Here is a 23,178-nt window from a genome sequence, read left to right on the forward strand (position 1 = left end):
CGCTGAGGGAGCGCAGCGCCCCTCACACACACACCAGGCGGGTTTAGTGAGAATACAGCTGGTTTAATAATTCAAATAGCAGCTTAGGATGTTTTCCCCCGCTCATTATACATGGTTGCACAATCTGAGGCTGGTCAAGTACAATCAAGTTTTTCAAAATCATCGTTCCCAGGTTTACAACATGCAAGTGACCGTGAAAATATTTGGTTGGGTTTTTTTTTTTTAAACTTTATTCTTTTAAGTTTCTGAACAGGCACTTACATGAGGGAGTTGGATTTGCTCTCAGCCGAAGATATCTGCGTTAGGAGTATCCTAGCATAAAGTACACAGAGTCTTTGCTTTATCAAAGTGCCGCAGTAATAAAACAGTTCTTACATAAATGTAATTTGATTATTTACTTACTCAGAAAGTAAGGTTACCAATGACACTTGCACCGGAGCCAAGAAGCCTTGGTTTAAAGGCCAAGTGAACTACAAGTGCAAGTTGCCTTCCTCACAGCAGGCTTCCATTTGTGCCCAAGCCACACGTCTGACAACAGACCCCACACTTAACTCCTTTAAGCTACTTCTTCAAACACTAAACGCCTATGAGATGATGATAAAGACAAACAATCTGCTGAGCCAGACAAGTTTCTAAGTTTCAAGGCTTGCCTGGCTTTGAATACCTTTGCAGAAGACCACAAGAAGCTTGTTTGCTCTAAGAGGCCCAGAAGGATGTCCTTTGGGGACATTTTGCCTCTCCTGTCAGGACAGATAGACACTGACTGTGAAGACAGCGGAATCATGAAGCCAGGAGGAAACACAGTTTTACATATTTGCAAAACAATCAGTGTTAACAGCATTTACTTCATCAATAAGATAACTATGTTCAAATACTTTATCCACTCAACACCTGAGGGTGAACTCAAAGACAACCCTACAGTCACTAATTACTGGGTAATAAGCCCCCAAAAGTTAGGAGCAACTCGTGTGAAAGACTTCGAGAAGTCTGACAGGGAGCTGGGGGAGAGAGGGCAAAGATGCTTCCCAATATTCTTTGTTACTGACAGATGCAGAGCCTCTTAGAACCGCTGGTCTGAAGGCTCCAATCATAGTGCACATACATGCAGCTTCAGTTAAACCCTGTCTAATGTAGTAATTAGGAGATTTTAGAAAAATGCACCATAAACCTTGATTTTTAGTGTGATTTAGTCAATTGTGTCTTAATGCAGTTTCAAAACAAAACAAAGCAAATAAGCAACATTGGAAACAAACATGCAATGAACAACATGAGAGACGGGAAATGCTTTAGTCTATATTGTAGAGGTGAGCAGCAAAAATCAAATACACCAGCCTATCATGCATGGAAATAACTAGATTTAAGCTTTTGCATACCCAAGTGCATACAACATTATCAAATAAAAGGAAATGTGCAGTATAAAATAGTAGCTTAAGAAAGTTCCAGTGTTTGAGAAAGCACTTTATTTTAAATGTATATACATACTTGAATGCTTAACTGAAGAACGCTTTAGTAGCATGGTAAACGCAGCACTGCAAGATGAAGGAAGACAGTTGTAATGGGAATTCCGGCCTTCTTTTCCCACAGGCTGCTGCCATCTTTAACCTGCTGAAGCACTGCAAAGGTTTTCACCTTAGACCAGTTCACATTTCGGGCTGCTCAGCAGATGCTTGTGACTCTGGAGATTCAAATCGTTGGTGGAAGTTTGTCCGTTGTTTCCTCAGCTTCTCAGGAGCTTTTCTCCACAAAATTATTTCCTATTTGAGGAAGAAAACACTCTTGAAACCAATAGTTGCCAATAAGGCAACAGCATCAAGTATCTTAAGTTCATGATAAACTAAAACTTTTGGGAAAATAAAAAAAGGTAACAAAACACAAGAGTCCACCAAAAAATGCATCCCCACCACTTATCAGTGCAGTTCATATAAAAGTAACAGAAATACACCATCATTAAGTTTACATACTTAGTTACTGCTTGAACAATCTTGAGCAGTCACCCCTTCCTTAACTACACCACCCTCAATTTTAATACTATTAATGAGTTCAAGAAATTTTTCTTCCTCCTTTTCCCAAAACCCAAAGCCTACCATAGCCACTGTATGCTCCAGCTCCCTCTTGTTTTCCATGTTTAATTACACTGTCTTGTCTGCTTTGTAGTAGGAAGATTTTGATCTAATCCACAAAGCTTCTTCCAGTGACCCTTTTGGCTATCCCTTTCCTCAGCATCACCTCATCTATCGAACATTTTTAGTAAAATGCCTTAGTCCTTAATTAAGGCTTAGCAGTTTTGAACCCAGGCTAGTGCAGGAGGGGAGATTTCTCTGCAGGAATTTAAGGAAGCAAACAAATGCACCAGTAACTCATTTTACCCATCCAGTGTTTTTTCTGGATATTCCCAAATCAAGTTCTATGGTACTGAGCACCCTTATCCTTGCTGGAACAGCATCCAGCATCCTCCTTGGCTCCTTTGCTGCAAGGTGACATCATCTACAGAGCTGTCAGCACGCCTGCCAGCAGAAATGCATGTGCCACACATGAAGCACAGGTGGCTCAAAGCCGCATGTGAAACAGCCCAGATAATTCTGCAACAGGATTGTTATAGACCATACCTGCTGTTTGAAGTATCGTCTGTCTTCTTCATCCACAAGCACCAGATTTAAGAAGTACCTCACTGAAAATTTTTTGTTCACATCCCTCATTGTTGGAGTTGGGTCGTAGCCTGCTAAGAACAATCTTATAGGAATCGACTCCCCTGCAAAAAACAGAAATCCTTACAACTGGAACAATTAATACAGTTTCAGAAGACATGCAAAATAAAAGCAATTTCCCAAGCACTGCCTGTGCTGTTCCTTGGTTAAAAAAAAAACTAAGCCAAACAGCACAAGACATAAAAATACCCACCAAAAATCAGAAACATAACACTAAGCACAGAAGCAAGCATGAAATGAAAAGTGAAAACCCTTTCTCAGTGCAAGTATGGTAGCCAGGAAAGCCAGAAGGATCAGTATTTTTAACTCCCTAGAGCTGGTCTACACCATGGAGTCAGGTTTGATGAAAACATCAGTAATACAATTTCCAATGGTAAATAAGGGTAAAAGTTACTGGTATCCCATGGAAATGCCTTAAGTCCATGAAAATGTCTTCTCCAAATAGAAAATGCATCATCATTTCAGCAACCTAAGGAGAAGTGTGTCCCATATTTTTAAATAGGATTTTAACACTAAATGCTCCCCCTTTAAAACAATCACAGTTATTTACCTTTAACTGGTGCACCATCCATTATTTCGTACTTTGCAATGGTTTCAGTCTCTGTTGTAGTACTGGGTCCTGGTGAAACAAGTTTTTCTTGTGAACACATGCTTCAGTTTTAACATTCACAAAGTTTTATCACAACAACTTCTATTCTGCAGCTTTTAAATTAACACAGCCCTGCATTTTTGCCCTTGTCTTGCATGTAAGTCAGACATGGCTAAAGCAAGCAAAACCCTCTCCCAAGCAGGACATTTTTCTTTCTCTCCCTCACCACGCTAACACAGATGAGGCAGGCACCAGAGCTTCAAAGGAGCCCTGGATATGCAAGCTTTAAATAAGGGACAAGCAAGAGGGTATGGAATCCTGAAACTGCTCTGCTTGGTGAGCAGTGCTGGCAGCTGATACTGCCTAGGCCATGCTCAAACAAGGAACTGAAGGGTTATCAGCCAGCTCAAGAGCCAGAAATAAAGTAGAGCTTTCTGCCCTTCCTCTAGTAGAAGCTTTCTCATTCTCCATACAAGAAGCTCCCAAAAACCCCAGCTACTGGGGAATGAAGTGTCATGAGCCACAGCCTCTTTCAGCCTTGTTCCAGTGAGTACAAGCCTGATCTGCAATAATCAACCTGTTTCTGCTTCAAAGCCACTTGGTATTTCTATCATATCCAGTTTTTTGGATGACAGAAAATGACACATTTCTAGAACATGTCTGATTTATGCTAATGTTTACCAAGCCCCCCTTAATCAGTCAATCCCTGTAAAGGCAAGGGGGTCTTCAGGATGCATTTTACACCTCCTCCCTTGTTCTTTATAAATTAAGGCTGATGAAGTTACTGTGTATTTATGCCCAAGTTCCACTTACAAGGGTTCACGTTTGTGAGGAGTCACAAGAGTCACAACCCCAGAACAATTAAACAAACTGGCAGTGTTGACTACGAAGTATTATTGCCAAAGCACAAAATGCAAATGGTAGTCAAACACCAGTGAGAATGAAGCTGGTGGAGCACTGGTTCAGCCAGCACTACAACTACTGACTTCACTCTCCAGGTCTGCATAAGACTCAACTGGCACACAAGCTGCCATTTCATTTGGACTTTATTTCTCTTACCAATTCCAGTAATCTCCTTTTTGATCAGCTGCAACTCCATGTGCTGAATTTTTATTCTCACTAAGAGGAAATAAATTTTTCCAACAATCACATCCTTTAAGTGATACCTTTAAGAGAACAAAATGGGGGGTTTTGTTAAAGAATAAACACAAGTTTTGCACCTTCTTGAACACAAGTCACACAGGCAGTTATCTGCCTGAAAACTACTTGGAGCTTACTTCCCCGGTGAACTAAGCACTTCAGCCAGACCAGAGCAACTGCAATATTTCCAGCATTCTATCAGGATCAGTAAAGGAAGTACTATCAGTCATACTGAAAAGGTGTAAAAGCAAAAAATAGGTCTTAAATATTTGCCAGTGACCTTCCTGTTAGTACTGAAGACCGAACAGCCCACTGTAACTCAAAAAGGCCTTTGTGTAATTAGTACATTACATTTTAAGTCTCCAGAAGGTGAAGTTGGTCACCATATATTACATACTGCACCCTTTTATACCAAGTTATTTACTTAACAGCATTTTGCTGTGACACTTACTTTGACTTATTGTATTCAAACTCTATGTGGAGACAGTCTTCAATGCCTACTTCCATTTTGATGGAGTTGTTTACATCTGGGTATGTAGCGAGCTGGTGAACTATCAGATCATATTCTTTCACCAAGTCTGACAGCCGTCTCACTATTGTCACTTTTAGGAAATACCTAGGGAAAAAAACATTGGATTAGCCAGAATTATTCAGAACTAAGAGCCCTCGTGTTCTGAAGTACAGCTATTCTTTAAAAGATCAGTGTACAATCTCATAAGACTAAGTAGAAAAGAGTAAGATACCAAAATACAGGACAAAACACTCACATGTGGGAGTGTTTTCTTCAGTTGTGGGTATGGGTTTTCCTTTTAAAGGAGAGACATGGTCTGTCTTCACTTAACTGAACTGGAGGAATTTTATTTATACAAACAGCACTGAGCAATTCCAAATTAAGTAGAAAAGATCACACTGTGTTAAAATCTCCACAACTCCAATCAAGGCACAAGAGGGGGCAGCATAATTGCTAAATTATTCATTTTCTGCAGGGGAGGAGAGGAAAACAAAGGTTTATCAGTTACAAACCTCAGTCTGACATTGGCACCAATGTAGGATTCATATGGCTTTTCAACCTGCATGAATTCAAAGTCATAGTTTCTGCTTTGGGTCAGTTCTCCAGGTAAGGCCAGCTCTTTCACTAAGTTTACAAATTCATGGGTATTGCTTTTGTCATTGAAGAGTTCTAAAGTTAGAAAGTTAAAGAAAAATATGTTTCAGTGTTTATTTTTAGCCAACAAAATTGTCTCTAACTTGGGAGAGTATAATAGAAGCAATTAACTTAAAACACACATATTTGACCAAATGTTTTATTCAGGTTTTCAAATTACCTCCAGTTCTAGCAACCTACAGTTAGCAAGCCTAAAGAACTAACTGGAATGAAGAGAACACTTTGAGAGCTTCACTAGCATGGCATTGTTTGTTAATGAGAGTTTAGCTAGCTTTAGTAAGTACTTCTTGCTTTACATGCTCTGTAATTAGCATTGCCTGGTTTTGGCTTCCAGCATTTATTGCTGCAGGGACAAAACCTAAGTAATGTCAGGACTGCTTTATTTAGGACAGGCCAGTGATCCTAATCTGGTCTGCAGATTAACATCTAGCAAATAATTTATTATTACTACTAGACTACAGTCAAATGGCTTATTATGACCCCTGGTCTAAGTCAGTCATTTGGAAACAAAGGCAGTTTCACAGCAACAGCATCTCCTGTCCCCAGAACAGTGTCAGTGATTCATTCCGAGATATGTGTCGTGCAGGTCTCACCAAAAATTACCCTAAAATCAAAACCTAAACACTTCAGTATCTAAAAATAAGCTTCTCTACCATTCAAAACTGAACATCAGCATTGGTAGTTGGTGTTACACAGACTGAAGTTTTTCAGAAAAAGAATGAATGAATTAAACAGACCAACTCCACAATTTATCACTGCCAATGTGGTAGAAACTGACACTAACTAGTAACTCCTATTTTCTAATATGACCACACATTGTCTAAAAATGTACTCAGTTTGCTGGGACAAGCATTTATCTAATGCTGCATATCAAACACTTTTTGTTCCAGTCAGTCAGAAAAGCTGTACTCAGAAGAGCTGGTTTAAAATACAGCTTTGATATGGAGTTAGTCTGCAAATAGTGCAGAGAGATCAATCTACTGGAATGCTTTCTGCATTTCTATACTAACACTTGGAAGGATGCAAGAAAACCCGGACAAGTACAAAGAGCAGTAGTTTAAACCACATCTGCATAACTCTGTGGACTTCCAAATGTAACATAACAGAAAGTCCCAGAAATGTATGAATTGCAACACTACATCAAATTAAATTCACCTAGAGAATAATATGTGTAAGTCAAGAGTAGACGAAAAGCAATCTGTACAGCTATTAGAAGACAACAAACTAAATGAAGGTGACATACCTGAGCTCTTTTCTTCCTCTGTCTATATGCCTCATTCCCATCACAGTGCTGCTTTATTCTCAAAGTTTAATTTTACAACCTTACTGATCAAAACCTCCAAGTATAAAGTAGCAGGTGCCATGTCTCAATCACATCTGCTATACAACACTTCAGACACAGACTACTGGAGCCTACTGACTGATGAGAAATAGGGAATTTGGGAAATTCCATTTAAAATTAATTGTATGAGGCTGAAACTTGAGTAATTATTTCCGCGGAGGACAACAATGCAAATAGCTCTCTGACAGGGAAGGAATTTTAGCATTAGCCCAAAGATGCAGAGAGATTACCTGGACTGGTAAGAAGTTAAAGATAATAAAGATTCATAGTTCAACTCTAAGCAGACTTCAGTAGTTGTAAGAAATTTACATTTCTAATAGGTTTTATAAAACCAACTACCATAAAATTTTTAAACGTCTTTTGCTGTAACTTGCCTCTTCATTTATTTTCTATGCCTCTTCTCTTTCAGAGATGCCCACAAGTTTTGTTTTCCTAAGTCTCCAGTGGTTATTAATCCAACTTTTAGCTAGTCTGAGACTCACCAACACAGTTCTCCCTCCCACGTACGTATCTTTCTCCCAGTGACTTTCTGAGTAGCACAAATTAGTACATCACTTGCTTTAAAGTAAGGAAAACAACTTTCCTCTGGCCCTTATCACCTACTGACCAGAACACGTTGCACTGTCTGAGCCAAACACTGATAGTCACAAGTGCCAAGTTCCATAAACCACAAGCACCTAAAAGCCCCTTTATAGCTTAAACTCACCAATTTGTCCTACAAATTCAATTCTGATTCCTTGGTGCTCTAGTCTCTTCCCATGTTTAAGGGAGACATTCACCTACCAAGGTAAAAAAAAAAACAAAAAAACAAACACAATTTAAATTTTTTCAACATTTTCACCCTAAGGCAATCTCAGTAAAAAGGAAGACATATTAGTATAAGCCTATGCAAACCAAGATCTCTTCTCAACAGCCCTACCTGAAGGCAGCCAACTCAAACAACTGATCATGAAATTAAGCATTTCCAAGGCACCACTAAACCATTCAAGAAAAATCTAATCATCCACAAGCCTTAATTTTATAACTAAAATTGGAACTTTCAATTCCCAAAATTAAGTATCCAAGCCAGAGCTCAAGCAGAGCCAGTCGTGATACTTCAAAGTGTCTTCTGACAGTCACATCTGGAAGTTCAAAAATTAAATGCCATGAGATTGATTCCTTCCAAGTCATGTGAGCTTCAGTCTGGCAGACAGCTAAATACTGGTGTTGGTCAAGCCAGTGAAAAATAACAGATAATGAAACCTACTATGAAGACTTTCTCTTGTGACTCTAATTCTCAAAAACACACAAGTGTTCCACAAGGTTATGTTGTATTGAAACATGTAAATATTAAGCATATAGAATGTTTTCTTATAAGGCGAGATGACCAGAGAAATTCCTGTACTTCAAAATCCAGTACACTGTCACTGAGTGTACATCTGAGTAGGAAGTAAACCACTGGAACAATCCATCTTTGTGGTGAAAAAAAGGATGGGGCAGAGAGAAGCTTTCCAAAAAATTTCTGGTCTCCCAGTCCTCCTCATGCCACTGTGCCTGTGTTAGCCAAAACTCATCAGGCACTTCTCAGCATCCTCCAGAAATACAAGCAAGCAGCACTCCAGCAGGTCATCATAAGCTTCTCCCTCAGTTTCCTCGGTTTGAAGCTCATCTTGTGGCCCTTCACATCCCCAGAAGGATCTTTCTAGAGAAGCAAGATCTTTTTACAGAAAGGTATGACCAGAGCAGGAAGATGCCCAGTGATACAGGTCGGTCAAGATCAAAGATCAAAGTAGGTGTTCAGAAGTCAATCTCGGAAGGAACCCAACAATACCCAGCTCAAGTCTTTTGAAGGAAAAGTGAATTACAACAGAAATGCTCAGCGTGAGAATGGCTCCAGTAAAACAGAGTGAGGGCATGGAGTGCCATGATGCAATACTGAATGTAGGGAAATCCCTCTGGCACTCTCAACTTCATTGTCTTTTTTTCCAGTAAGAAAAACTCTTGTTAACTCAGCAGTCAGCTGAACTTCATATGTTGCTCCCCTGATGCAATCCAGAAATCACTTCAGGGCATGGAAGGCAGGGCTTTTCTCCAGGGTATGCAAACTTTTGACTGCCCAGCCAAAAATTACTGTTACCTGTATTGGATTGTGGATTTTGGAGTTGAAAGGGAAGAGGAAGCAGGGGATCCAGTTTGAAACAGCTTTTTCATCAGAAGCAATGGCAGGATTGCACATCATTGCACAAAATGCTCATTCATAAATATCAGATGACTGGAAATAAATAAAGTTACCATTCAAAAATGTTGACTTCTATCAGCTGCCGGAATTATTGCGGGTAAAAAAAATCATACATAGCAAAACAGTTTCCTCTTTGAATAACAACAGAAGCTGAAAATGCAGCTCCTACAGCAGTTTTTCATTTACCTTCCAATATGCATTTGCATGCCAGATTCAGAACAGTAATAAATAATCACTTTTAAATAAAAATTTACCTTTCCTGAAACAGATTCTCCATCGTAGAAGAGAAAATGCTTTTCTACTTTACCATCTTCTGTTTTGATTTCTGCAGGTTTTCGTGTTTCAGCATCATTAAGTACAACATCAATCTCACAAACAGGAACGAAAAGGTTTCCAAGAAAACTCTGGAATAACAAGAACTGGATAAATTACTATACAGTGGACACTCCATTTGCAATGTGGTGTTTACTTGCAGCTGTACACTATACACTGGGAAAAAACCATTTGTGCTTCCATGAAGTTACAAAGCCATTATGTATCGGGGACCCAAGAAATAGTGGTGACAAAGGACAGCTGTTCATCTAGCAAACAACTGAAATCAGGTCAGGAACAAGCAGTGACAGCTCTTACAAAATACCACATTTAAAAACTTTTAAAAGTACACAGCATAATTACCATTACTACCACTAAAAAAATCCAAACACTAGAGGAAAGTAGATTGGAAAGAAACAATAACAGGGGATATAATGCAAAACCCAAAGCATCCCCCTGGCTGGGGAAGGGGACTAGGGATTTTATTTGCTGCCTCTGCCTACACACCACAGCTGTCTCAGCAGACAGCACCAGCAGCTTTGAGAGGCAGCAGCTCCTCACAGCCCAGCTGAGCTGCACAACGCTGCCCTCAGAGAGTGGGTGTTACAGGTGTACCTGTAACACTGCTCCAGGCACAGTGCTTGTCCTCACCTTCCCTCAGCAATTCTCTGTACTCCAACTTTTGACCTGCACCGAACACAAGAACGCGAGAGATCATCCTTTGATCTTACAAAAACACTTCTTACAAGAAGGTGCAAAACATGTTAGTGGCTCTATGGGAAATGTTAGTGGCTCTATGGGAAACTCAACAAGATTAGTACAAAAGCAAACATTGTCCTCCAAAGATTTGGGCACTAATCTGCTTTGATGTACTAAAGCAGACAACACTTCACTAATTCAGTGTGATTTTTGTGGTTTTTTGAGAAATTTCACTATGTTCTCCATGAGAACATCTGCTTCAACCAGATTAATCTGGTATACATGAAACAGTCTGTCCTGGTTTTGGCTGGAGTTAACTTCTTCTAGATGCAAGTTCTTCTAGAGTTAATTTCTTCTCAGTACCTGATACAGCACAGTTTTTTGGATTCAGTCTGAGAATAACATCTATAACACATTGAAGTTTTAGTTGTTGCTAAGTCGGGTTCATTCCAAGTCAAGGACTTTTTTTGTGCTTCATGATCTGCCAGTGGGGAGGTACACCAAAGAGCTGGGAGGGAGCATGGTCAGGACAGGTGACCCAAGCCAGGCAAAGGGATATTCCAGACCTCAGAATGTCCTGCTCAGTGTATAAACTGGGGGAGTTAGCTAGAAGGGGCTGACTGGGGTCTGACACACCTCAAAATGTCCTGCTCAGTGTATAAACTGGGGGAGTTAGCCAGAAGGGGCTAACTGGGGTCTGACATCAGTCAGCAAGTGGTGAGCAGCTGTATTGTGCATCACTCGTTCCTGTTCCTTTTTTATTATTACTATTGATATTATGCACCATTATTATATTTTATTTTGATTCAATTATTAAACTGTTATCTCAACCTGCAAGTTTTACTTTTGCTTCTCCTCCCATCCCAAGGTGGGGAGAGATAAGTGAGCGGCTGTGGTGGCGCTTTCTTGCCAGCTGGGGTTAAACAACACAATCACTGCAACTTCATCAATTTAACTTTAAAAAAAAAGGAGTGAGAACTCTTTCCAAGGCATTCTGGGGACCTGAAGTTTTAAATGAAGAATAAAAAACAAAGAGCCATGGGGAAGATTGGATCTCAATGCTACTGCTTAGCAGTAGGAACACTGAGTGACTACATGCTCACCCCTCCTAGAGAAGAGAGGACACAGAGCAATCTGGAGCTACATAACAGTGATTCACACAAGACTAAACTGACTATGTATGTGCTCAGCAATCGGCCCCACTTCAACCCACAAAGATGTGTATGACTCCAACTGAAACCCTCTTATATCTACTACACATTCTGAGGTGAAAGCAGCAGCAGATGACCAACAATGCCAACAGACAGAAGACCAACATGTCTGCCAAGTCTCTGCCAAGCACACATTTATACAGACTGTATAGACTACAAAAATTATTTTTGTTTTTTAAACAGTGCATACTAGAATCATTTCTGATTCTTGGCTTCTGGGGAAGGGCAAGAGAAAAAGCAGAAAGTTTCAACAAGAATTCCAAATTGTAAACTGTTTTAAACACAAGATACTTGTGAGCATGGCCACATTTTCTCCTTGAAACTGTACTTGTTTTCCAGATTAGTCTTATACTCCCCTCTAACTAAACAAGGAAGCACATTACCTTTAAGCAAACTATACAGGATGCTCTCACAGTACCTTCTGAATTACAGGCTGACCATTTAAATGGACACCAAACCAAATATTGGTAACACATCACTTCTCAGGAGAGAATGTAAATATTTCATGTAAATATTTCAACTGCACTCCTTTGAGATTAGCTATAATCTCCTTCAGAGAGAACAAGAACATATGAAATAAAGAAGTCAGCAGCAGGCACCTCCTCCAGCGGCTACCGAAGATACTGCTGCGGGGAAACTATGCAAAACAAGAAGTATTTTAGATAGCTATCACAGGGCTTATTATGTTACAGTTTAAGAGAATGCAGATAGAGAACTGGGGTTTCCAGAAACCGGCCAAATGCCAGGCTACGCTCTTGGTTTCGTGCACAAGACAGACACTGGAGCTTCTGCTACATCGGGACAAAACCCCAGCCAGCTGCGTCCAGCCCCGAAGTGCAGCAGCTGCACCGCAGGACTTGCGGGGATGCCAGCGGCTGCCGGAGGGCACAGCAATCCCAGCGCCACTCGCCGAGCAGCCGGCGCACCCGCGCAGAGACACGTGCGAAGGACCCCCCGCACCCCAGGACCACAAATCCACGATCCGGACGCCTCTTTACAACACGTATGCTTTTTAACCTCTCCGTCGGAGCGCACCGAGCGCTTCGCCCAGGCTGCCAGGCACAGGGCGGATTCCCGGCGGGTGCGCTCCGCAGGGACCGAGCCCGGGCTGGCAGCGCTGCCTCACGGCGCTGCCGGAAGGTCCCGATCAGCCAGTCCGCCCGTGCGCTCTCCCCGACGGCAGCCTGCGGGGCGCACGGAACCGAGCTTCACCGCCCGACCCCGCCCTACCGAGCTCATGCAGGCACCCTTCATCCGCAAATCAAATTAATAACCCCCTAAAGCCTTGATTTGGGAAGGAAGGAAGGGCAGAGGAGGCACCGCCCTGCCCAGGCCGCCGCCGCCGCCTCGGGCGATGGCGGATCGGCGCTGCCCCCCCCCGCTCCGCACTGGCCATGGTACGCGCCCCCTGCACACCCCTCATAAGCGCCCCCGCCGCGCCCCCCGCACTCACCATGGTACGCGCCCCTCCGCGGCCCCGGCCCCGCGCGCACCACCACCAGCGCCCCCGGCCGCGCGCCCCTGGTCATGTGACCTTACGGGTCTTCCCCCCCCCCAGGCCACGCCCATCCCGCGCCGGGACCACGCCCCGCCGCACGTGACCGCCCCTCCCGCTCCGTGCCCGCCCCGGGAGGGCGCCGCCTGGCGGCCGGGAGGCGGCAGCGCTGCGGGGTCCCCTCAGGAAACACCCGCGGGAATAAATCTTTCCTTTTGGCAGGACTTCGCTCTCGTTTTCGGGAAACGCGGTTGGCTGACTGCTGTAAAAGTGCAGGCGGCTCCCAGCGCACAAAGGGTTGGAATTTATCCCCTCAGAGCACGATGACTGCCCCACAGAGCTGGCTGCTCACCCATCGCTCTTGCTCCCCGCATTGGGATGGCTGCTGCACGCGCACACATAAAAAGGCACTACAGACTGAACAACAATGCTTTTAGTAAGTGCAAGCAGTAAAAATCTTAAGGCAGAGTTTTTATTGATGCTGGTTTAAAACCGCTTCGTGGCTGTCAGGTGAGGCTCTGGGGAAGAGGCGAGGGAGCGGCAGGTGAGGACGTCTCCGGCCCTACAGGAGCAAATCCTCCTCCGACAGCTTTTCCTTCAGCTCGCTGCCTCGCAGGCTCTCCAGCAAGACAGGCAGCTTCGCCTCAGAGAAGCTGTCATTGTCACCGAGCCCCGACCCAGAGGCTGGCTCTGCTTCCACCACGGTGTTGGACCCAGAGCCAGAATCCTCATCCGAGAGAGGGAACATATCGGCCAAATCCTGGTATCTCTTCATCCTGAAACACAGAGTGGCAATTTTCTCTCTTAGATGAACACATCAAAGCCTCATGTTACTGTGGGCGAGCCATGCTGTGACAGGACTGTCAAGGCAGGAGTCATACATTTTGAGGTGCTAGCATTAATGACAATCATGTGGCAAATGAACTTACAAGGACGGGTCTGCCATGGGAGGAAGGATCCTGTTGGCCCCACCAGAGGGCATGTAAAACCAGGGCCCCTTCTCTTCGATGCAATTAGCAGACCAGGTGTCAGGCCGGCACCTCACCCTCTTGTACCTCGCCCTCTGCATCGGAGCACCTGATGGAATCAGCCACACATTGTCCATGAGGACCAGGACATTATTCAGCAGGTCCTACAAACTTTATGAGCACCTGATAAGGCTTAAAGGAGTGGATGAAAGTAATTTGCATGGCCCTGATTGCTCAACCTCCGGAAAAGTAAAGTAACCCTGAAGGCTTTTTTTTTAAAATGGTTACTGACATCCTAAGTGACATTTTTGTCATCAGAGACATCAGGCACGTCTGGAACACGGCACCAGGAAGTCCATGGAAAATCCCAGGGAATCCCCTCACACACAGCACCAGGGAGTCCATGGGAAAGCACTGCTGTCACAGCAAGGCTCATCCCCAGCTCACAGTATGGCATAACCACGGGGGACCTGGGGGCTCAGCCTCCTGCAGCTCTCCTTGAAGGTGGAGGTATGTGAAAATAATGTGAAAACCTCTGGGGACAAGGCACCCAGCAGAGAGCTGGCTCCTGTGCTCTCCCTCCTCTGTTGGTTCCAGCTCTGCCCCTTCAACAGGCTGAATTTTGGTGGGGACATGAGAAACTCAAGGTGTGCCAAAGGAGCAGGTTTGGGGTTTATGGAGGCTCTGGGAGCACTTGCCAGAGGAGAGACAGTTCAGGTGTCTCCTAGACACAACAAGGTTTTGTAAACCTGGGTTTTCAGTTCTGGTGCTCCCCAGGTGCCTGACTGGGGCTGTCACTGAAAATGTGGGTCTTCAAAAAACACCAAAATGACAAAAGAAGGATCACATAATAAAGATAGAAGCAGTGACATTTCATCCTTCCTCTTGGTCTCATGTAATTAATTTGTTCAGAAACCTCCTGGTGCATTCTCAACCTGTTGGCATTTATCTATTTTTTTCTCCGTTTCCTGGGAATATCTTTCTGTAATTACACTTCTCTATTGCCCTATATATTTCCATAATGTACTGGATGACTTTCAGCTACCTCCTACACTCTTCTGCAAAAGAAAAAAGATCTCACGGGTTTAATTTCTTGCTGCCTCTACAGTATATTCCTTTTTCATACTTATTTTCTTCTCCTCACCTATTATTAAGAAGGTTTTTAATAATAACAGTGGCAACAAAACAAACAGCTGCAGCTGAAAAATTTGCAAATAAGCAACATAGAACAAGCAGGTCATAACCCCTCAAAGATCAGCCTCCGAGTGGTAATGCATATTGAGAGCCTTTAACTATCACAGCTTTGGTTTATGGACAAATGATACTCTACATGCTTGAAGAGCAGTTTTTCTCTCATGAGAAAAAAATCCATGGGGCACAGCATCATGAATCAATATTTCCCTTTTGTCATTTTAGTGGTGTATGTTGCAATGCTTTACGGAATAAACCGTTTAGTTTCCTCATACTTACAACTAATTTCCTTTCCTGCTCCCCCAGAAAGCAGACCATAGGAGTTATGACATGAGAACTCTTACACACTATGTCTGTAACTCATAACTGAGTAACAGCAGTAACCAGACCACTATGGAAGGCACACTTAGAAAAATATATATTGAGATATATAGACTGAAAACATATACACATGCAACAACATATTTTATGAAGTCTTTTCTCAAAAATTGAAATGCTCCAATTGTAAAAAACACATTTTCTTGGCATTCCCCCCCTGCCCCCACACACACACCCAGAGAAGGAAACAGCAAAACAGACTTTCTGAGTAGATCTTATTACCCCCAAAAGAAGGCCATTTTGTAAAATTCAGAGGTTGCTTACTTGGCCTCCACTGCATAGCCCAGAAAGAGGATTACCGAGAACAACCGCCCCATTTTACCTTGTGCTGTGTATCCCACAAAGAGGATTAAACAAATAGCCAGGAAAATCCTCCCGTTACATCTGATAAGGAGCTGCATCTTGGCTGGCATCCCTCTGCTCGCAACCAGCCTTCACCACAGCGTCACACTTCAGAAATAAGACGGGGCGAGGAGATCGACTTTTAGAAAAGTTTCCAAAACCTCAAACCCAACCCATAACCTGCGTCACCACTTCCTGATTGACGGGAGTGAGACATGAACAGAAAAGCCCAGCACTGTGGCCTTCCTGCCTTCATCAGTCCAAACTAAAATCTTCTCTGCCTTCATCTCCTGCATTTGCCCAAGCAGGAAAGCAAACCCAATACCCATGATGTGGACTGAAAGTGGTGCTGCCAGCAGCCCGTGGTCAAGGCACACATCCCACCCAGCCTCTGCCCAATGCTGAGAGGGCTCCAGAGTGAAAAAGCAGTGCTTAATGTTCCCCTATTTTAGGTCCAAAAACTGCATTTTTGCATTAGCACTGGCACTGCTTTTCCCTGCCTCAAGCCCTCACCAGTCAGGTTAGAAGCCAGCTACTCACAGTCAGTACATGTTTCACCAACTGGGGAATCATCTTTTTCCACAGAAGTAAATTATCTCTGGAATCTCATGCCAGGCTTGAGGGTTCACTTTTTTTGGTCTTTTGGGTTTTTATTTTTTGGTGGGTTTTTTTTTTTGTGTGTGTGTGTGGTTTTGTTTTTTTGAAAGCAGAATCATAGATATTTGCAGTGGAAGTGAAAAAAAATGTATTAAGTTAGATAATATATCCTGGTAGAAACATATCAACTCCTTCTGGAAGAGCATAGGCAATTTGCTTGGCCAGATTATCATTGTGTGGTGCAAATGCCCCAGGGAATGTGGGAAAGGGTTTAGATCACATGTGGCTCCACAAGGTACACATCTGAAAAGCCATGAAAGCTCTTATATAGACAGAGAATAGAAGCTCCCTTTCAGCTGGCTCATAGCTTTTGCTTGCCTTTTGGCTGTGATTAAACCAGCCTTGAGTTCACTGCAGAAAAAATGACAAACAAGGAGGTTATCAAAGCAGTGAAGGTTTTTCTCAGTCATACAGAATGCTGATGGGTTAACTGGTGCACGTGTGGGCCTGACGTGCTGCAGAACCTTGTCGCTCCTGGGGCTGATAGTGCAAGTTGTCTGTGGTAAATCTATTTTTATGTGGTGGAAAGTCCGCAGAGGCCCCCAGTGGGGATCTGGGCTGAGCAGTGACTTTCCCCAGGGCATGATGTTCCACCAAAACCCCATGAAGCAGCAGAAGAGACTCCAGCAACTCACTCCCCTCTCCAGGCTGGGATTTATCACTGGACTAAGGAATTGAGTTGCGTGTTCAGTTTTATGACCCTCTGCGCACGGGGTTTTTTCTCTGGCATGGGAAAAACAGGAGATTCAAAAAAGCAGGTGCAGAAGGGCTCATGTGCAGTGGGTTTTATTGCCACCCATATTTCTACTTTGCCTTTTTAGCATCAGCTCTCTTTTCATTTCTTTTTGTTTAAGGCAGTGCTCAGCATCAATAGGAAGCTGAGCAAACATGGGAGGGAGATGATCAGCCTCCCCTTGCTGGAGGCTGCAGAAACCATCCCTGCAATAGCAACTCTCACTCTCCACTGTTCACGGGTACACGCTGACCTGTTCCATGCCCTCCTCTGTGCACAAACAACCCCCGTGTGAGAAAGAAAAACTCCACTGGCTATTTTTGCCCTTCCCATCAGCCCAGGGCACTTGTCCCCATGGCACTGGATGCCCCATGGGATGAAGCCAGAGCGATGCCCACCAGTGGGCACTGTCATGGGCAACTGGGGATCCCACGGCAGCTGGGGGAGCTGCTGTGGGTAGGGGAGCTGCACATTCCCTGCATCTGGAGGGAGATCTTGAGTTACCTGTCTTGTACCATCAGCTGATGGGAGAACTTGTAGCACTGGCAGTTTTGCCACACAGTTTTGTTATTTTTTTCTGTCTGCAGCACACTTCAGGAAATGAGCTCACTTTACAATTGGTAGCTGTGGGAAGTCCAAAGCAAATATTTTACCCCTGTCTCATGTACATCTGCCCTGAAGCCTGCAGCGGGGGGGAACCTGTGCCCATCTCCTGCCCTGCTGTGCTCTGCCAGTGCCCACATCCCGCTGCACTTGGCAAGTGAGGAGTTTTCCACCTTCCTAAAAACATGGAAGTGATTGGAGACCTGGATCTGAAACAGTCTGGAATGCGCAGGAGTTAAAAGTAAAGCATGCCCTTTGTGGAGTGCCATGGGATGCCCAAGGAATACCATCTGTAAACTACTTAATACATACAATGAAAATAATCAGCTCTAATTAAAAAAATCTAATCTTGGGCTAGAGGCCACAAACTGCTGAAAGTTAACAAACTTTCTTTTTTTAAACAGAGAACAACACATGAGCCAAACTATATTGGAACACTGACCTTCAAACGTGCCATGGCATGACTATCAGAGCTCAAGAGAAACAGGATTTTAAGTTAAATATTTTAAATCTGCAGAGGAGAGCACAGACACCATACCAAGGTCAGCTACCTCAAATTTGCCTTCCATAAAATGTGAGAAAGATTCATAGGATAATGTTCTTCCTGCATAGATCCTGTGTATGCAAACTGAAAGATTATATATTCCAACAGAACACGCTTGCAAAAAGAAGCAAATAAATGAGGAGCAGGTATTTGAGAGCACAGTTTGCTCCTGGAGTCTTGCTTACAGCTCCTGCAGTGAAGTGCTGCCATTATTTTCAAATCACATGCAAAGCACATTTCTTAACCTGCAAAGCTCTTGCGTTGGATTTTTGTAAGGCATTAATTTGGGGAGCGGGGAGCAGGTGGAGGGAGAAGGCTGCCTTGACACTGTGCACCCAGACCCCTGAGCAGACACCCAGGACTTCCCATTATGCCTGAAAAATCTGGGAGCAGTCTTACAATAAACACTTCAAAATCTAAAGTGAGGAACTGCTCCTTAGTAGTAACTTTCAGGGCTGTTGTATCTCCCAGCTGGCTCAGGAGTAATCACTCATTTAGTAACATCACTAAACGTGGACCACACTGCAGGAGTGCCTGGCACAAGGACATCTACTCTGCTGAGGAAGGCAGAATATGGGGCAAAAGGAAATCCCAGCAGGAACCCAGAGGGGCATCATGGGGCTGTTTCAGCCAAATCGGACATCAACCCCTTCTCTGCTCGAGCCCAGGTAAATGCTGAGGGAGCAGATTGGTCCAGAGGAGTAATCTGACATAGCAGTGTCAGGCCACTCCTTCTGCTGCTTTTCCTCAGCAGGCAGTACAGGTTTACTTTGCTGCCTGTATTCCTGACAGGCATCCAGATGGACAGATGGACTCCCATGGGTGCAGGGGCACCCCCAGTCCCGCTGCTTATCAGAGAGGCTCGAAGGCAAGGCACTATCTGTCCAGGCAGAGTCCTGATAAAGAAGTTTCTCTTTGACAACTGCTCAGAAATCAGATAAACCGTAACTGCTGTGGGGGTCGCTCTGCTCTCAGGGTCGGGTTTTCCCCTGCCTTAGCTGATAGGAGCTTGACCCTGGCTTCCATGGGAATCCAAGCTGAGCCCTGCAGCCCTCAAACACTCATCCCCATGGAGCAACAAAGCCAGCAGACAGCTGGAGCAACTGGGGGGATCCTGAAGCGCTGTGCCCTGTCTGTGATGCTCAGCTCTTTATTTGCTTTGCTGAGAAAGTAGAAATACATATTTTTTACAGATCACTGCTCTGAGGAGCAGCCAGTACAGAAAAGGCTACATCTCTTACAAGCAGAGCTGGAAACAAGAGTGAAGAGAGAATGATAGCAACAGGAAAAAAATAGGGGATAGACAGAGCACAGGGGAGAGTGTCTGAATGGCAGCTGTGTTGAACACAAGGACCATTTGTTTTGACTACCTTGCCTTTCAGGAAAGCAGAACAGTTTTCTTCTCTGACACTCACTGCTCAAGTGGGATGAGATTCGTGAGACTTGGATATCCAATGGGCCCTGAGCACATTGATCCATCTCAGGTATACCCATGAACTGCACTGTTAAATGCCTAAAATCACCCTTGATAACCTTCAAAAGTGAGCTGTCCTCCAGGCAAGCAGTCCTTTTGCCACCAGCTCATGTTCAACCAACCAACCTTTGGGGACTGAAAGCAAAAGTCTCCCTTCTTCAAAATAGCAAAGAGCTGGCAACCCAGAGAGAGAGGTTTGGGTCCAGCTGAGGGGATTTCTAAATCCAGCCCTGAGTAAAATTTAATTCTTAACCTGGGTCACATCTGAGCTCAGCACCTGAGCCATGTTCAGCCCTGCTCCCAGAGCATCACGGCCCAGGCAGCCCAAGGCAGCCCAAGGCACCCCTCGTCTCTCGTGCCACCGCCTCTCTCCTCTGAGGGCAGCATCAAGGCCTGGTCCCTGCAGATAAGATTTGGATCTTGTAAGAAAGCACTGAAGAAGTTTATCGTGTAGAAATCAGGCACTCACTGCCATCTAGATCTCACAAAGGAACAACTTCTTTCTTCCCATGGTGAAGTCAACAAGTGCAGGGGGAGATCTTTGCTGGAAAGCCACAGCTGCATCAAAATTGAGCACAGCTGCTGACAGACAGGAAGCTGCCAACGACCTTTCCCCATCAGCAATCTTCCCTCTCTCCCAGAAACTTAACCAAGCAACAGGCCTGTCCTTCAGGTGGAAAAAGCAGTTTTCCTTGCTGCTGAGACTGTTGATGCTTTCTGCTTCCACCTGCTGAAGCACAGAGTAGCAGAAGGCTTTGGCTGGCAATTTCAGGACTAAAAGTTTAAAAGCAACAGCTTGTTAAGATATGACACAGCAGCCAAACTCTGGTTACTGATTAGGGAGGTAATTTCAGCAGCTGACTGTCCTTTAAAACTCCATCCAAAGCAGCAGCTCTGCAGTGCAAGCAGGACCTGCACAACAGAGCAAGGGGTCACAGGATTTGTTGGGAAAAATGCCCCTAAACCCAGAAGGCAGAGAAGGATAGTGGTACAAAGACATTTTCAAAGCAAAGCATGGTGCCCTTTTCCTGCACTGATTCTCAGGAACTGTGAACCTGTTGGTGTTACTGGGTGTTACTGGTTCAAGCCCAGCTACCCAGGAATTAGGCACAGCTATTTTTCCATCAGATGGTTTCTCCAGCACAGGACAACCTCACATGAGTGAGCTTCTCAGCAGTTTTTAGATGCTTTTAATTAGCCCTTGGCTCTTGCCCATAGATCCACCCCAAGCAGCCCACCTTGCCTCCCCTGCCTGCACAACTGCAAACTTATTTCTATCTACAAGCACAGACAAACTTCACACCATGTGTGGGGAGAGAGGATGTCAGTAAATTTGGCAAAGTGAAGAGGAACTGGAAGGAGTGATTCTCCTGTGGAGGTGTCCCCATGAACCAGACTGCTGCTCCCATCCTGTGTGCAAAGTGGAGCAGAGCTGGTGTTTGGGCTCCAGTTAACCAGCCTTGTGATCTTCACTGAATTGTTGGGGAAAGACGTGAATTTATGTTTACATTAAAAGAGAACAGTATTTTTTCCCCTATCAACCAAAGCAGCTAGGCATTTCTCAGCTAGCTTTAAGCACATTTGATTTAGTAGAAGCATCCTTTTGTTTTGAAATGTGACAGAAGAAAAAAATGAGGAAAAACAGGAAAATCAGCTCTGCCACAGGAGCCTCTCCCCAGTAGGACTGGCACTCACCAGGCCTCCAGGCTCTTTTTGAAGGATCTGCTGGGTGCTCTCTGGGTGGATGCTGCTGCAGTACAAAGCAACAGGCTCCAAACTGCTGCTCCTCAGGTTCAGAAACTGCAGTGCTGACAAAGCTGCTCTGCCCCCTTTCAAGAAGAGCACATTCCTTTTGAAAACATAATTTGCATTAACTAGGAAAAAAAAAATTGTCTTTTCTTACTTCAAGGACTCAGGGGTCAAAGTCCTTACTTCAAGGACTTTCGGCAGGGAAAGCTGAAGCCTGGGGCAATAGTCACCTCATGCAACATTTCCAGCAAAGGGTGCAGCAGGGAGGTCAGGACAGGCTGGCCAGGGAGGTGAGAGTCTCAAGACCCTTGCACTTGCAATACCTTGTGCCTTTGTAGAGAGAAGCAAAATGTCTTTCCATGAGCCCTAGGTAACTTGGCAGCTCAGTACTGTAAGAAAACATTAAGGCAAAGCACATGGAGACATTAAAAAGTGTTTGATACCTATTTACCAAAAGTTCCAGATTTGGACAGGCAAGATGGATAGCAGTGTCTGATAGTTATCAGGTGTCATGCACAAGCTATTGCAAATATTTGGTTTAAAAACAAACTTTGCTACCCAGGGATTATGTTGGTTTTTTTGTCCCCTCCTTGTCTGCAGACCACATGTTGGCACGATGGAGGATCTCAATTTCTGTCTCCTTGTCTGCACTAGAAATCATTTCTAGTGATTCATCTATTTTAAAAGTCCCGGAATTCAGGTAGAAGGAGGCTCTGGGCCCACCTGACTGCATTCTCTCATGGGCTGCTGTGAAAATCCTCTGGTGTTAGCTGAACCTACTGGCAATCCAGAGATGGCCTCAGAGTGGTTTGAGACCCTGCCTGGGAACTTTTTGCTCTTGCTCCATTCCAAGACACTTAAGTCTGCAGAAAATCATCTTGTTCATTTTTTTTTTTTGTTTGCCCCATGCATTTCACCCACAGATCTCAGAATAACTCTGATACAAGCACTTTGTTCTTCTCTTACAGTATTCAGAGACTAACACCAGCTCACTCATCACATGCCTGTTTTAGTCTTTCACTGATCACTCATCCAAGTCCTCTTTGTTTCTGCAGAAAATTGCATTAAAAACCTTAGATAGAGAAATCCTTGTATCCTGGTCCAATGCCAACTAGTAAATCTCTTTCACAGCAACAATGAGCATGTAAAAAGACTTGCTGTATTTTTTGCACACCAGATGCCAAAAACTCAAGCACTAGATATTTAAAACATTGCTATAAACACCCAAATTATTACAACTTTTGGTGTTGAGGGACCGCTTTATCAGTTACTTCTCCCCAAACAAGCAGTCAGTATCACAGACATTTTCTCTTCTGAATGAAGTAACATGTTTTCCAAAGGTGCTGTGTTTCATATCCCAACAGTCTGCCCAGCTCTTCAGCTGCAAAGGCACAGCCAAACAATGGTTTTGGAAAAGAGGCAGCCAGGCAAATAGTTCTCTTCAGGAAACCACTGTTTTTGTACCTACCCATGACAAGGAGGAGTTAGAAACCGCCAAACTGCAAAATAAAACAGCACTAGGAGGCACTTTGGACAGAGTTTCTGGGAAGTACGTAAAAGCACTTTTTAAACCAAAAATTAATCATTTGTAGCAAGCTCTAAAATAGCCATAGATGTTGCAATAGAAGAGGAAAGAAAGTTGACAAATGCTTCTCACCACAAC

At 44.0% G+C, this 23,178-nt stretch overlaps 2 protein-coding genes across 2 annotated transcripts; both read right to left on the minus strand.

Moving 5' to 3' along the window:
* Window positions 1-42: 42 nt before the first annotated feature.
* Window positions 43-12,912, minus strand: VPS26A (VPS26 retromer complex component A). The gene is given in 10 exon segments (XM_021529073.3): window positions 43-1,754; window positions 2,607-2,749; window positions 3,256-3,324; window positions 4,354-4,460; window positions 4,886-5,050; window positions 5,458-5,614; window positions 7,648-7,720; window positions 9,414-9,563; window positions 12,835-12,849; window positions 12,851-12,912. Coding segments are annotated over 10 exon segments (1,053 nt in total). The 5' UTR covers window positions 12,911-12,912; the 3' UTR covers window positions 43-1,640.
* Window positions 12,913-13,307: 395 nt separating this feature from the next.
* On the minus strand, window positions 13,308-15,916 carry SRGN (serglycin). The gene is made up of 3 exons (XM_021529122.4): window positions 15,736-15,916; window positions 13,806-13,953; window positions 13,308-13,652 (listed from the first exon to the last, which is right to left on the minus strand). The coding sequence occupies exons 1-3, from the start codon at window positions 15,824-15,826 to the stop codon at window positions 13,439-13,441; spliced, it is 453 nt and encodes a 150-aa protein (XP_021384797.3). The 5' UTR covers window positions 15,827-15,916; the 3' UTR covers window positions 13,308-13,438.
* Between the last annotated feature and the right edge of the window lie 7,262 nt (window positions 15,917-23,178).

The sequence above is a fragment of the Lonchura striata genome, chromosome 6 (genome assembly GCF_050655825.1).
Source record: "Lonchura striata isolate lonStrDom1 chromosome 6, ASM5065582v1, whole genome shotgun sequence".
Classification (NCBI taxonomy): domain Eukaryota; kingdom Metazoa; phylum Chordata; class Aves; order Passeriformes; family Estrildidae; genus Lonchura; species Lonchura striata.